Source organism: Triturus cristatus, chromosome 10 (assembly GCF_964204655.1).
Source record: "Triturus cristatus chromosome 10, aTriCri1.1, whole genome shotgun sequence".
In the NCBI taxonomy this organism is placed as follows: domain Eukaryota; kingdom Metazoa; phylum Chordata; class Amphibia; order Caudata; family Salamandridae; genus Triturus; species Triturus cristatus.
In genome coordinates, this window is record NC_140593.1 from 678,845,439 (window position 1) to 678,860,681 (window position 15,243).

The window sequence follows — 15,243 nt, forward strand, 5'->3', positions numbered from 1 at the left end:
AGTGTGCCCTTAGTCGGACTAGCAAATCGGGTATCTGTGAATTAATTCTAGTCCCCCCCACTCTAATCCTTTACCTCCATCCATGTGCTTCACAGCCTTCTCTGCCTCATCTGGGACCTCAAACTCAACATAGGCATGCCCCTTTGAAAGGTGGGGGTGCAACCGATCTACTGGCATGTCAATCATCTTAATCTTTCCGTAGGTAGCAAAGATTTCCAGAATGTGATCCTGCAAATGGAAAAGGTATGGTTTTAATTTACTAAAACTAAAAATAGATACAAATATATCAACTACTAAAGCTGGACAGTGCAGATTTTAAGGCAATACATAAGACTCCATTCTTTCTTTGAATAACAGTGCATTTACAATGGTTATAAAACAATACCTTTCGTATCTCACATCTTAATTAGATCTGCATTTATTTGCTTTTTGTTTCCCAAAATCAGTATCTTGGCTTTTGTTTCATTTCCCTTCTGCCAGATTTCTGGGATGTTCAGGTCAACGGGCATAAGTAAAGTTCATAGCTGCCCAATACAAAAATACTTAAATCTGTATGCCTACACCTCTAAACCCTAACATTCATCCATACTACACTCTCTAGAGGCAGTGCAGTGGCTGCTTCATCAGGGGAGAAAATGTGGGTTTGCTGTTGAAGGAAAGGGGGGTGAGGGTCTTAGGAGTACCAGAACAAAAATAATCACTCTTACTGGTAGATCCAGTCTCATTCACATCTCAACTTTGAGAGTTTTATAAAGCATCTCTGGCAGGTAAAAGAGGTAGTCCTCAAAACCAGATAAAACCATCATGATGAACTCCAATGATATTCCAAGGAAACGGCTGCTGGAGTCCATGAACCACAAATCTATACTCTTCTAGAAAAGGAGAAATTTGTAACATCTTTGGAGAAGGGAGGAAACGCCTAGGATGACGTTCTCCAAATGAGTGAGGGAATAACTCCAAATTTGCCCTTAGAAGGAGGTTGCATACAACAGCCAACAAAAAAACAAGATTGGGACCCAGAGTCCACACAGGAGGGTGGTTTATAATGCTCATCCACGGTCTTTAAAAAGTTTTAGAAGGAGCGGCCCCACCCAAGAAAGCATGGTCTAAGGTCACCAATGGAATATATGCTATTCCCTGCAATACCTCAGATTATACTTCACACCTGTGGAGCTGTTTATGCTAAAACCATGGGCTGATCAGGGAAAAATTTCAATTGAAGTGAACCTTAAGTAGATTAAATTTAGTACTAGCAGTAGAGCAAAATAAGTTTTATGACATGGTGGGACAGATAACACACACTTATGCGGGTTTGCGACCAGCTGTACATTGTATTGTGAAGTTAGGCCAGGAGCCACAGATGAGAATTCAAACTGATGACTGGGAGGGTGTGGTGAAGCACGAAGAAGAATGGACGAAGGGCACTGATGGAGGATGTTGTAGTCCTGGCAGAACTGCATATTATACCTCATGCCAAAAGTACTGTTCGCACTAATGGAGGCATCCAATAAAACCATTTCAATTCAGAGGATTCTTAAATGTAGCACGTACAACAAAAATTACACTTTACATCAGTGCTGTTAACCGAGAAGTGCGTATTTCAAATAAACTTAATTTCAAGTGGGTTTAAACCATGTGGCAGCAACAGTACAGCAATTACATTTTAAGTTTGTGGTGCTGTGTGCACCCAGAGGAAATATGAGCTGCTCTCGAGACAATGCGATCAGGTAGTGCCCCAGGCTCCAATTGCCTCACTGTTATGTTTCATAAAACGTTCCAAGAGGAACTTATCCCCCATCTGACTGCTCGGTATGAGGAGATGGCGGAAGACGGAGAAATGCCCCCAACTTTATGGGAGGCTTTGATTGTCACATTACTGAAACCTGGTAAGCCGCCAAACGCCTGCTCCTCATATAGGCGACTCTCGCTTCTAAATGTTAACGCAAAGATCTTTGTGAAGATATTGGCCAACCGACTAGCTCCTTTGATTCCTCATTTGGTCAAGCCTGAGCTGGCGGGTTTCGTGCTGGGTCGTAGAGTTACGTATAACTTGTGCACTATTTTCAGCACAATCCAAAGAATCGATCCTGCAGTGAAGGCAGTTGCAGTATTCCTCGATGCCAAAAAGGCATTTGATTCGGTTGAATGGGGATTTTTAAAGGGCGGCCTGAATAAAGGGGGTGTAGGCGAGGTGTTCCTCTGACTGATCTCAGTTTTATACATGAGACCGCGGGCCAGAGTCCGGGTAGGAAACATAGTATCAGACACTATTAAAATCTCTTGGGGCACTCAACAGGGCTGTCCTCTGTCTCCGGCACTGGTGGCAGAGCCCCTCCTTTGCTCACTCAGAGAATATCAACATCACAGAGCCATTCGTTTGTGACTGTTCCCTTTTAGTATCCGCATACGCTGATGATACCTTGATCTATGTCCTTGAGCCGGAGGGGAATCTTGAGCCAGTCCTTGCTGAGGTCATGCAGTTTGAACAGGTCTCAGGGCTACGTATTAATTGGTAAAAAAATAATTATGTTTCCCTTGACGCCGTGCACTACTCAGGTGCTGTTTGAGCTCCCTTTGCAATGGTCCACTGACCCAATTAGGTATCTGGGGGTCCAAATTCATACTAATTCGGAGATGGTCCTGGCTGAAAACTATGGTTGGGCGATATCCCGGTACGAGGACGATGTTAATAAACTCCCCCCCTCTGTCTAATAGGGTGTATATCTGATGAAAATGGTGGTATTGCCCCGATTTCTCTTTCTTTTCACAAATGTACCCATAACCCTTCCGACTCGCAAGCTTAATATTCTCAAATCCTTAATGATTAGACTGGCATGAGCAAGTAAACAGCCTAGGATCAGTTGGGAAACTCTCACCTCTGTGAGGACGTCCCGCACCATCGCATTGAAAGGGTGGTGGCCGACTCGATCCCTCTATCACACTTGATTTTGCTATAAGCCCAATCGCAGACATGGAGTCCTGGACTCAGTACACGCTTGGAAATGCCTCTTAGAAAAACAGGCAGGAGCGCTCCTATACTCTCCTTTAATCCCGATACAATGGTGCAAATGGTTCCCAACAGGGACTGAGCCTGAGGTCACCAAAGCGCTGTAGACACTGGTTATTAATAAACTGGGGGATTTTTTCGATGACTGGGTGATTTACTGGTGGGAAGATCTCCCAAAGGACGAGGGGTTCTCCACTGTGCTCAACCAGAGCCAATCCCTTCGGGCTCGACATGCATGGCGCGAATTGCTTGGGGATGACTTGCAGGAGCCCGAAGCTTTGCCCGCTCTCACGTATGTCTTGCAGACTGATTCCCCCCCCGAAAGTTGGTGACCAGGCTGTATGGGCTACTACAAGCTCAAAAAAGTCACTGTCGTCTAAGGCTCGCCTAGGATGGCAGAGGGATCTAAACACAATTATTGATAATATTGTTGTTCAGTCACCAAGAGTATTTCCTTAAATAGTAGACAGACTTGTACACTTCAAATACATTAATAAAGTGTATCATACACCAAAGAAACTTCATAGATATGGTTTAAGAGACACAGCTGTGTGACAGGTGTCCGGAGCTGATGGACGATTTTATACATGCAGCTTGGTATTGTCGGAAGTGCCTTTCCTAATGGGAGAAAATATTTCTCCGGTTGAGTGAGATTACTGGACGCACCCTAACCCCTGACCCAGTGCTGGCTCTCCTTGGTCTAGCTAGATAAGGACATAGACCAAGATCTAAAAGCTTGCAGCATTTGGTATGATGATTGCTAAACGCCGGGTTGCCATGAGATGGGGTAGAGGTCCCACACCTGCGTTAGAGGAATTGGCTGCTGATATGCTCCACTGTAATACTCAATCCAATGTGTACAGCAAATTGTTACCACCCCAAAGTAGGCCTAAAAGCTTCTAGGGCTCTATCCAAACTATCTAGTGGGGAAGGAAACCGGTGAAACTGAGGGAGGGACTAAGCTTGTATATTGCTTCTTACTATTGTTATAAGTCACTAGCCAAACTAATACATGCCATATTCAATAATTGCACAGCTTGAATGTATGGTTCGTTACTTTGATTCACCGCTGGACTTGTATGCTTTGCTGTAATGATTTTCTTTCATTATTCAACTCACAGGTATTTTGCTTTTGCTGCATGGGATTTTTCTTACCACGATACTGGATAACATTTAGTCTCCTAATGATATGGCTGTAATTGTAACTACGTAAGCTGTCGTATGTACCACCCTTGTAGGGTGCCTGCTTGTGCTGATAAGTGTTGTTTCTTGTTATGCTGTTGTGTAAAACCAATAAATAAAGTCCTAGCTAAGCATCTTGTAGGAATGGTAGAAGAGTTGGTACACCCTGACCAATCAGACTTCATGTCAAACAGGCCACTAGGATGAATCTCATGAGACTGAAGTCCTATCTTGATATGGCAAGATGGGTGAGGGAACCAGTGACAATATCACTGAACACCAAGAAATGAACTGATTAGTAGGGCAATCGTTTTAGAAAAAAAAACCATGAATGGGCTCCTATATGTTGAAATGTATTAAACTAGTTTACAACTTCGTGATTTAGTTAGGGGACCAAAACGGTTTTGAAAGTAAAGGAGCCGATAGCCATGGAGGGACAAAAATGAACTCATGGCTGTCAGGAGGCGGGACTAACTTGCCTAACACCAATCAGAATGAGGCATTTAGGATTTTGGCTAAATAAAAAGATAGCCGGAAAGTGGGCGGAGCTTCCCCCACTATTCTGTATACAGCATCTCTCGACGAGACAGCGCATGCGCTTCCTAGGCGGGACCTAAAAAAAGGGAGGGGGGGGGGGGGGGGGTAAAAGTTTGAGAAGGTTGTTTGGGAATTAATACCAGTCAGAAAGGTTTGGAATGTGAGAGATAGGGGAGGGATGGGAAGGATGGAAGGGATTTGTAGGATAAAGATGCACAAGGCAGGGTTACCCTTGTCGCCAATACATTTTGCCCTGGTGCAAAAGCCACTTGCATGATGGATAGAAAGGTGCATTAATCTAGGGTGCGCATTTACAAATATTACAGGATCGGTCGAAGCAATATCTCTACATTTTACGAGGGGACGCTCTAGGGGATTTTAACCCGCAATCTCTGCTGCTGCCACCACCTACCTTTGCCTGCTGGGCTCTGGGCTGCTGCTCACGCTCCAGCTGCCCCAGAGGCCACGGAAGCCATACCCTGGTGGGACTCGCTGCCACCATCTAACTTTGCCTGCTGGGCTCTGGGCTGCTGCTCACGCTCCTGCTGCCTCCGAGGCCACGGACGCCATACCCTGGTGGGACTCGCTGTCCCAGGGTACACCACAACGCCCGCATTGGATGCAGCTGCTGCTGGGGGAGGCGTGGTTATCGCGCTATAAAGCGCTGCCTCGACCGCTGCGGCGCGGGACGCTCTAGGGGATTTTAACCCGCAATCTCTGCTGCTGCCACCATCTACTTTTGCCTGCTGGGCTCCGGGCTGCTGCTCACACTCCTGCTGCCCCAGAGGCCACGGACACCATACCCTGGTGGGACTCGCTGTCCCAGGGTACACCACACCACACCACAACGCCCGCATTGGATGCAGCTGCTGCTGGGGGAGGCGTGGTTATCGCGCTATAAAGCGCTGCCTCGACCGCTGCGGCGCGGGACGCTCTAGGGGATTTTAACCCGCAATCTCTGCTGCTGCCACCATCTACTTTTGCCTGCTGGGCTCCGGGCTGCTGCTCACACTCCTGCTGCCCCAGAGGCCACGGACACCATACCCTGGTGGGACTCGCTGTCCCAGGGTACACCACACCACAACGCCCGCATTGGATGCAGCTGCTGCTGGGGGAGGCGTTGTGATCGCGCTATAAAGCGCTGCCTCGACCCCCGCAGCGCGGGACGCTCTAGGAGATTTTAACCCGCAATCTCTGCTACTGCCACCATCTACCTTTGCCTGCTGGGCTTCTGGCAGCTGCTCATGTTCCTGCAGCCCCTGGGGCCACGGACGCCATACCCTCGTGGGACTCGCTGTCCCAGGGTACACCACACCACAACGCCCGCATTGGATGCAACTGCCACTGGGGGAGGCGTGGTGATCGCGCTATAAAGCGATGCCTCGACCCCCCGTGGCGCGGGACGCGTGCGGGTCGCGCCCGGATGAAGCACGGGCCAAGGGCCCCCCCCTCTTGGTATTTTTTCTGCAGCTGCGGGGGTACATTGAAACTTTGGACTGGGACTGTGTCCTTTTTTTAGTGGACCGTTTGGAGAAGTGTTTAGGTGTAGCACCATACTGCGGGCGAAGTATTACTCAAACGGGACCTCTTTGTGCTCTCGCTGTCGCACAGAAGGGGCTTGTAACGGTCTGTCAGGCTGATATTGTTTCTTTCACCTTAATCAGGGCATTAGGTGCGGTTTTGTTTTCTCTGCTTAAGTTTGGGGGGTTATATTGTCATTGCGTCATGGGGAGGCAGAGAACTCAAGTGAGTCAAGAAGGAACAAAAGCTGTAACCAGAGATAATGTCACAACCATGGATGCTTTTTTATCGAGAGCTGCTTCAGTTATAGACAAGGAGATCGAATTAGTGAACAGGCGTCTTTCTAGATCTCCTTCTAATGGCCTATTATCTCTCCTGGCTGGTCCTATCAACCCCATAAGGGAAGTTGTTATGGAAACACCGAGTATACCTTTGTCCCCCGTGTTGGGTACCAACTTACAGCCCAATGAAGCTTCATCTCCTTTGCAAGTAATCTCGTGTGGTGCACATAGGCCACTTTCTCTCGCTGTTATTATTGTGAACAGGGAGGATGGTGTTTCTACGCTAACGACAGGAAATGGTGGCATTAATAATTATAGGTTACTAGAAACACAGTAACTTTGGCCCCCCATAACAACCAAGTGTGGCCCGAAGGTCATGTGGGAGCATAAAAAGAAAATCGAAGTCTATTGGGAGTCAAGCCAAAAAAACTAAACCAAATGTATCCACCAAGTTAGCCTCTAAAACCATGGTACCTGTATTACCAGTAGTAAATACAGTTCATCCGGCTTTTATGGAAGCCTTTAAATCAACCATGAGTTATATGCTGGATGCTAAGTTGAGCCCCATCTTGGATAAGTTAAACCTTATAGAGAAAATCCTAGTAGAACAAAATAGGTCTGCTCCACCCACCCAATCTATCCAACCTGTGGTTTCGAACTCGTCTAGGGATAACATAACCCCAGGTATTACACCCATGCCTGGGTCAGCTCCAGTCCCTTGGCCTGCCAGTGGAGCCCAGCTTCATGGTATAAATATGGCTCCCAAAGACCTAGGGGGGTTGGTTAATGTTTCAAGTGAAAGACAGGTTCCTAATATTCATCCCCAGGGTTCGGTTTCCCGAAGATCAGGAATACCAACGGAAGAGGCGCAGGGTCATCTGACAAATGCCACACAGAATCTAGCGGTCATCAATCTCCCACCTCAATCAACACCCCTTGTAATAATCTTGGGAAACGTCCCTCCACTTTTACCAGGGTCCAATGAGGATTTTACTCAACTTAAAAACAAGGTTACTCATTGGCTATCGAATAACACCTCTGTGGGTCCAATGGTGGAACTCAATATTATTATGGTGCGTCGTGTGGGTTGGTGGGAGTTCGAGGAAACCCTGAGGGGGAGGGGGGGTGAGAATTGTATTGTTGTGAATTTCAATAGATCTTTCCTTGTGGATAGAATATTACAGGATGCTCATCTTGACCGTACACATTGCGATTCTGGTATCCAGGTTCTCCCGCTGGGTTTTTTCTATAAGGCTGACTACACAAGGTGCCCAAACACAAACATTTCATGTGATAGGTGGTTTCAAAGACCTCGTGAGGTTATAGGCGGTAGTTATCCACATCCCGAAGGGGCCCGATCCCGATCGACTAGGTACCAGCCTGCTACTCGGTTAGCACTATCCAACAGATTTTCAGTTTTATCAAGGTTGGATGAGTGCGACTGACTGAATAAGAACTTAGAGCCCACTGGAGAGTTACCGCATCAACAGGGGTCTCCACGCATTTCTATGCGAAATGTTGTGCCCTGCAGAGTCGTCTGGGATGACTTGCCCCCAGCCGCTGGTGCTTCCATCGACTGCACACCAAGGGATGATCGTAAGTGCAGATACTTATAATGTCCTGTCATGGAATATTGCAGGGTTGTTGGGGAAAATTTCAGGATCCCTTATGGATGCAGTTCATCAGACAATTCTCTGATCTGTCTACAGGAGACTTGGCTTGTGAACTGTAACCTATTTTTGGAGGGATATAAAGCCTTCTTTGCCCCCTGCGTCCCAGTCTCCTTGTGGCAGAGCTAGGGGTGTTTTGGTGACTTGTATATCGTTGGCTGTGATCTGCATGATCCAGCAACTTCCTACTGCTAATAAGGACTCAAGTTATTGCGTTAAGGAGAGGAAATGACAGTATGGCCATTATTAATTTTTATAATGCACCAAGCGCGCAGGGGGAGTGCAAGATTGCCCAGCTAGGCTGCCTTATAAGACAGTCCTGTGGTTCTGTTGCATATAATCTTATGGTGGCGGGGGATTTCAATATTCACCCCTGTGGAGATCCCAAAATCAGACGCATGGCTGAGCTGGGATGTGCCAGGATGTGGGGATTCCACTTTGAGCATTCTGTTCAGAGGGACGCATTGAATCATTTGCTTAATGAATCTGATTTGCTACCATCAATGTCTTTATCGCCCCCCCCTTAGCATACAGTCCATCTCTTCTTTTAAAGGATGTAGTGATGGTTCTTTTATAGGTCACATCTTGATCTCCACCGGCCTCCAGTCCAATTTCCGTGGGTTTATAATCATGGATAGCGTTTTTAGCGACCATAACCTATCTGCATCCACCTTTGAGTTAGGCTGCTGTTGACACAAGCTAGGGTGACAGTCCCAGGTATGTTGAGACATGTGGATGGAAGACGCCACCTAAAATGGCCGCAGATATCTCCAGACTCACTTTATGGCGAGGTACAAGTGTCATGTGCAACCAAATTAGCTTCCTGTGTGTCATCTTGTTTCCACTCGGGGGGGTGTCCTCAAGGCTTTTGATGTCATTATTACCAAGATAGGGGCACTTTTAAGTGCCCCTTCACATAGGATGGTGCTATCCGACCCTAGATGGTTCGACCCACTATGTTCCAAGGCAGCAAGACAATTAAAAGATGCTCTAAAAGCTACCCCGAGAAATCAATCTTTGATATGCGCCCGCCGTCTTGAGTACAAACGGGCATTGGCCACCCGTAAGGGCGAACTGAAGGAGGAAATGTGGAGAGACCTATTGGAGGTAAGTAATTTGGGGAACAGCGCAAGGTTTTGGGGAATGATTAACCAACCTTTATTTGAAAAGGCTAGGGATGGAGAAGTAGGCACTAACATATCTGAGGATGAATGGGTGTCTCATTTTTAAATCTATTTTCAGATGCCCCATGGATCCTCATCAACCCCAAGGCAGGGTTAATATCAATGCTCCAGTAATGTTCGAGCAGAAAGAGGTGGTGCTAGGACGGCAAGGGGACTTCAGACACTGCTCGACACCTTCCGGAGCTTTATGGAAGCCCGAGACCTGGCAATTAATCATTCTAAATCATATATTATGCAGGCCGGGACTCGCCCGAAGAAACTGTTATCCTTTTAAAGTGGGTAATGAGAAAGTACCAACGACCTAGATATTCTCTTACCTGAGTTTTTTAGTAGATGACCGCTTGAATTGGGGGACCCTGATTCAGAGGAAAAAAGGGGAGGTTACAAGGGCGAATGCTGCAATCTTCAACTTTGCCGTGAAGATGGGTAAGCGCCCAATTGCGGCAATGGTGAAAATATACCAGGCCAAAAGTGTTGCTATAGCTAGCTATGGGAGCGAAATTTGGGATTATGCAGCAACTGATGCTCTGCAGGTGGCGGAGAACACCTTCTTACAACGTCTACTAGGAGTGCCCAGTGGAACATCAAACCTGGTGGTACATGAAGAACTGGGGGTTGCCATTTTTATGTGATACTTTGGCCATGAGCCCTTTGTTGTTTTGGCTTAACTGTTGGTTAAACAAAGATTTAGCTCTCAACCTCCAGATCTTAAGAGAAAATATGAGCCTCGATTATATGTCACGCATTCATGGTTAAAATACATTAAGGGTTGTTTCGAAGACCTGGGGCGGCCGGACCTTTTTTTAAAAGCCTGACTATTACCTTGAAGGATGTGGAATTTGTAAAGAAAACTTTTACTACCTTAAAAAGCTTGGCAGAGACGATCTAGAAATTGAAAAAAATCTAGCGTCCGTAAACATGCGATGCTTAAATCAATCGCATCCATTGAGCCATATCTTTTGTGGCCATTGACGTCCCATGAGCGGTTTTTATTGATCAGGTTTCAATTGGACTATTTCCATCTGTTACTTGCTGTCCCAAAAGGGACCTGCAGAGGCCAGGTGTTAGCATCCTGTGGCTGCGACGGAGTGTCTCCTCAGGATTTGCTACACTTTATGTTTTTCTGTAAATTTTATGAAGTACCTCGCAGATATTTTTTAACACCTCTTTTACAGAAGTTGAAATTTACCCAGGTCCACCCAGCTCTTTATTTACAACTGATGAAACCAGATTGTGTAACTTTTATAGTAGGCTTTCTGAAAACCTCTCTGAGATCTAGGATCTGTATGGAGAGCTAGTAAACTTTCAACGTTGGTAGGCAACCCCCATTACTACCCATATAGATGAAGTTTTGGCCTCTGGCTGTGTGGTTTCCCCCCCCCTATTATTCATTGCATTAGATGTATATACTTCTGTATTTTAAGGTACCATCTGTCTCAATTTTACTGTTATGAATTGTATGTTTTAATTGCTACATGGAGTTGTGTAACTTTTATGGTTTTTATTTTAAAGCCGAATAAAGTATTTTGAAATGATATGGCATCATGTTAGAAAAGCAGTGACACACCTACGTACACAAATATAAACAAAGTAATGAAACAGTTATGGGGAGATATATACAGTGGCTGTGTCCTGAGGAGGGAGACCGAATCTTGCTGCACACAGACAATATTTTGTTGAATATAAAGAACCCTGATAAGACTAAGTAAATAACTCATGGTCTCATGTACTTTGCCAATTATTTGACTTCCAAACCAACTTAAATAAATGGGATAAATCAATTCTCTGACCAATAGACCATAGGCCTTTAGTCACAAAGCTGCTTACCACTGGTTGTCTCATCATCTCACTAGTTTGCTTTTTGAAATTAAATAAATCACCCTTTCTTGCCCTATACACCCCTTGTTTCCCCCTCATGTTTTGTTGCGCCACTGTTCCATGCCGGTTGTCATTATTTATACGTGAATTGAACATAAGCTGTAGCTCCCAGCAATGAATAGGTTCAGTACAGTTTTTTCTTTTATGGATGCAGTTACTGCACTTGCCGACAGGAACCTTCGAATTCATTTTATGTATAGTTGAACTGCTATCCCATTCGGTAAATGTCTCTCTCTCTGCACTTTGTTAACCAACAAAATTTAAAACAAATGTTGTAAAAACAAATTAAGCGATCGATTGGTTTGGCACTTATATCCTTCCACTGTTTACATTCTGTGAACTACTTTTATCTTTAAACATCAGCAAGCCATGCAAGTGCATGCATTTTTTGCCCTCTCCCTCAGGTGCTGCTTCCCCAGTGACATTCCTGCTCCTATCAAGCTCTTGCTCACCCATCAGACCTCAGATCGCCCAATGCTTTCTCTGCCCGATTGTTTTTATTTAAAGTTTTCACCGCCATAACCAGCTCCTGTTACCACATACTCTAAATGCTCATTATGCTTATGCCAGCCATCTACACACAAAAAACAAAACAATCTTCTCTATTAAAAAACAAGATGTGTTTCAACGCAGTAAGATTTCCTGTTTTCTGCAGAACTCCACTCCAATCACATTCATAGGCCACAGCAACAACTTAGATAATTGGTCTGTGTGGCATGAGTGCAATCCATGGGGCCCCTAATAGGCTAATCCATATCAGGCCAATCGCAAATATCTGAGATTGTAAAGTGTTTCAGGAAAGGCGGAGTGGGGCAAATAGGCTCTCCTGTATTATGGTAGAACGCAAGAGAGAAGCTCACTTGTCAAGCACTGTCAGTGTAGGATAGGATAGTTTTGTGAGGGTTTTAACACTCTTTAGCAGGTCTGTGCCTCCTCTAATGTTTTGGTGGGCAGAAAGTGGTGCCTATTGATCAAACAGGTAGTAGGCACTTAGGAACTCATAAAGGTCTGTTTATAGTATAGGGGTCAAGCAAATGTTTAGACAGATGATAGCTAGCTAAACCAGAGAAAACTGGTCACTCATGTATGTTCCTAAGACGCGGCACCAGAAGAATGTAGCATGGGAGGACCATTACTAGCAACAGTAAATCTGTAGAGATGAGATACAGTGTCATTTCTGTGTGTGTGTGGGATATTCTTGTTTTTTGCTCCTCCAACTTTAATCTTTGCTTCAGCAGGTTCCAATGTCAAAAAAGCTAAAAGATCGAATACTGTGGTTTCTTTGGTTCAATTATGTATATTGAGACCAGTGCTTAATTTGTGCCGGTGCTTAGCACCGGCACTTACTTATCAGGGCCGGGTCTACACGCATCTGCTGCACACACACGCACGTCACATTGAAGACATTGATGTACTATTTTTTAATTTACCTTCCTGCTGAACTCGGTGCAGTCGCAGTGTGTTTTTCACGTCTCCCGAGTGAGTCACAGCGGTTACCAGTGTTGCAGCTGTGAGACTTAGTCACTTAGCCTGCCCTGAGCCCAAGAGACGATTCATTATTCATATAAATTAATAAATATATGTTGATGGCGGCCGCGGTACACTGATTTGGGCTGTTTTTTGGTTATGATGTGGTAGAGGCTGTGCGACAGCGTGCGCTGATTTTTTTCACGTTTCCACACCCCAGCATAACCACCGCAGCAGCTCATCACAAGTCATCGTCGTTCAAGTCGGCCCGACCAGACGAGAACATTGAGGGCAGGGCACCCTGGGCAGGCATCGGTCAGCCAGTATTGTCTGGTAGTAAGCAGCACCAAGCCTATTCAGTTATTAAAGGCAGTGCAGCCAGTGTGTGTCTCTCCCTGCCGGCCGGATGGCTAGCCGGCCCACCATGAGTATCGGTAAGTTAACTACTAACTTACTTATTAGTAGGTAAGCCAACTAGCGATGCCAATATGCCATCATTGCCTTGTCAAAACCAACGCTGCTTTTTTTGTGTGGAGCGTGGTTGGGGTGGCGTGACAGTCACGGTCGTCAGATCACCGTGGTGGTAGGGGCAGCTAGCCTTCGGCTCCACAAGATTCGATAAACTGGATATGAGGATTCATTCCAATTCACGGACTGCCAGTGCCTGCCTGGCCTAGTAGCCAGCGTGCCCGCTGGCCGTAGGTACACTTTAACTAATGTGGTTTCGATAGGGCCTGCCTTACCGGTGCCGCAGTACTGGCCTGCCGGGGTTAAGAAGACTTAGTAAGTTAATGCTAGTCAGCCAGTGCCTGTCCGAGTAGCCACCGCGCCTGCCCGTCATAGCCTAGGTACACTTGTCTGTAATTAATGTGATTTCGATAGGGCCTGCCCTGGCGGCGCCGCAGTACTGGCCACTTCCTGTTCCAGACGAAAGGCAGTTTGGTTTCTCAGGTGTGGTGGTCTCACTCAACAACCGGCTGGGTACCGCCGGGCATACTCAGACGAGTAATCCCTTGCCTAAAAGATAAGCAAGCAGCATTCCCTCTTCCTTCCATCCGGGTCAGTTTATATATGCGAGTTACTCGCTCACAGAAAATCATGAACGGATGCTGATTGGGTGGGGGTCCTGTAAAATAACACTCCGTCCGAACTTCTGAGACGTCACAATTCTTGACTGGAATTAATAAATCAGGTGCATGGCATGCGCTCCAAAATAATTTTATTCAAGAGGAGTTTGGACTCACTCACCCAAATGCTTGGCGCCATCCTATACCAGTACTCCTGACTGGCTATATTCACGATTGATTCAGGTTATGGCTTTAAAAGTTGTGCACGCACAACACACGCACCGCCACCCCATAGTTCTAAAAAAAAAAAAAGCACTTCTTGCTAAATGTTTGCTAGCATGCGGCTTAGCATGGATGGATGGAATATATATGTAACAGTAACACAGTACTGGTGCAACAGCAACTGTTGTTCCTTTGGGTTTCTGTATGAAGATCCATGAGTACAGGAGAAGGCACTCCGTGGCTACATGTCTTTGCAGTGGATCTCATAGCCTCTATTGACAAGCTGCAGGCCATACTCCAGTCCATGCTCACGTCTCATCCACAGACCACAGTTCTGGTGTTACGAGACTTAAGTAGGCAGAGGCCATTAATGCGATCTGCCTCTAGTCTGTGCCTATGAACAATTGAATAACTGAATGGGAAGCTTTGGGATGGGAAGGAATGTATTATTATCTGTATCAGTCTACTGATCAGGTTTCCTTTCCAGAATGGTGTTTACCCCATATCAATGGGTGGAGCCGAAGAAAAGAAGGTGTGGCCTCCAAAAAACGTTTGAGCACCTGCACTTCATATTTTACAAATTAAGCACTGATTGAGACACACATTCTGGGGAAAGCTACAGGGCTGTCACAAATACTCTCTATACGTGGAGTCTTTCCAGATTGTCCCAACACAGCTGCTACAAAATCTTGCTTTAAGGGAGAGGAACATGTGCAAAAATATAAAAGACCAAGGAGGGGATAAATGTTCATAAATTCAAGACTGAAGAAAGAAAGGACATAGAGAGCATCAGGAGTCTTTCATACCTTTGTCACATTTCTGGTCAATCTCCCGATGTATACTTTAGTTGGTCGCGGGCTTGGACTACGCCTTTTCCGTTCCTTTTCATCTCTCTTGGGTTGCTTCGATCTGTGTGAAAGGAGCAAATGCAGTGTGATCATCTTTCTTGAATAACGTTTTTCTCTCCAGGGAGAAATTGCTGAACACCAGCCCAACTATACCATAATGGGATGGCCTGGATTGGGGCACTGCAATGGAGGTTAAAGACAACTGTACAAGGCACACCTTAGGTAGCCAGTCGAAACACTGTCGTCGCAAATGCTGGATGGTTGGTGTGTGCCCCTCACCATACAGTAGGTCCAACACTGACAACAAAGTGAATTACTCCACAAACTCCCACGCTTTGGAGAACACCAGAATAGTTTGTGCCCCAACAGCAAACCAATT

General features: G+C 45.9%; 1 protein-coding gene across 1 annotated transcript in view; it reads right to left on the minus strand.

The window, feature by feature from the left end:
• RNPS1 (RNA binding protein with serine rich domain 1) overlaps positions 1-15,243 on the minus strand; it is a 100,595-nt gene that overhangs the window by 33,333 nt on the left and 52,019 nt on the right. Inside the window, exons 4-5 of the mRNA XM_085628174.1 lie at positions 14,823-14,925; positions 75-228 (exon numbers count right to left, since the gene is read on the minus strand). Coding sequence (XP_085484300.1) covers positions 75-228; positions 14,823-14,925 — 257 coding nt within the window. The remainder of the gene's footprint in view (positions 1-74; positions 229-14,822; positions 14,926-15,243) is intronic.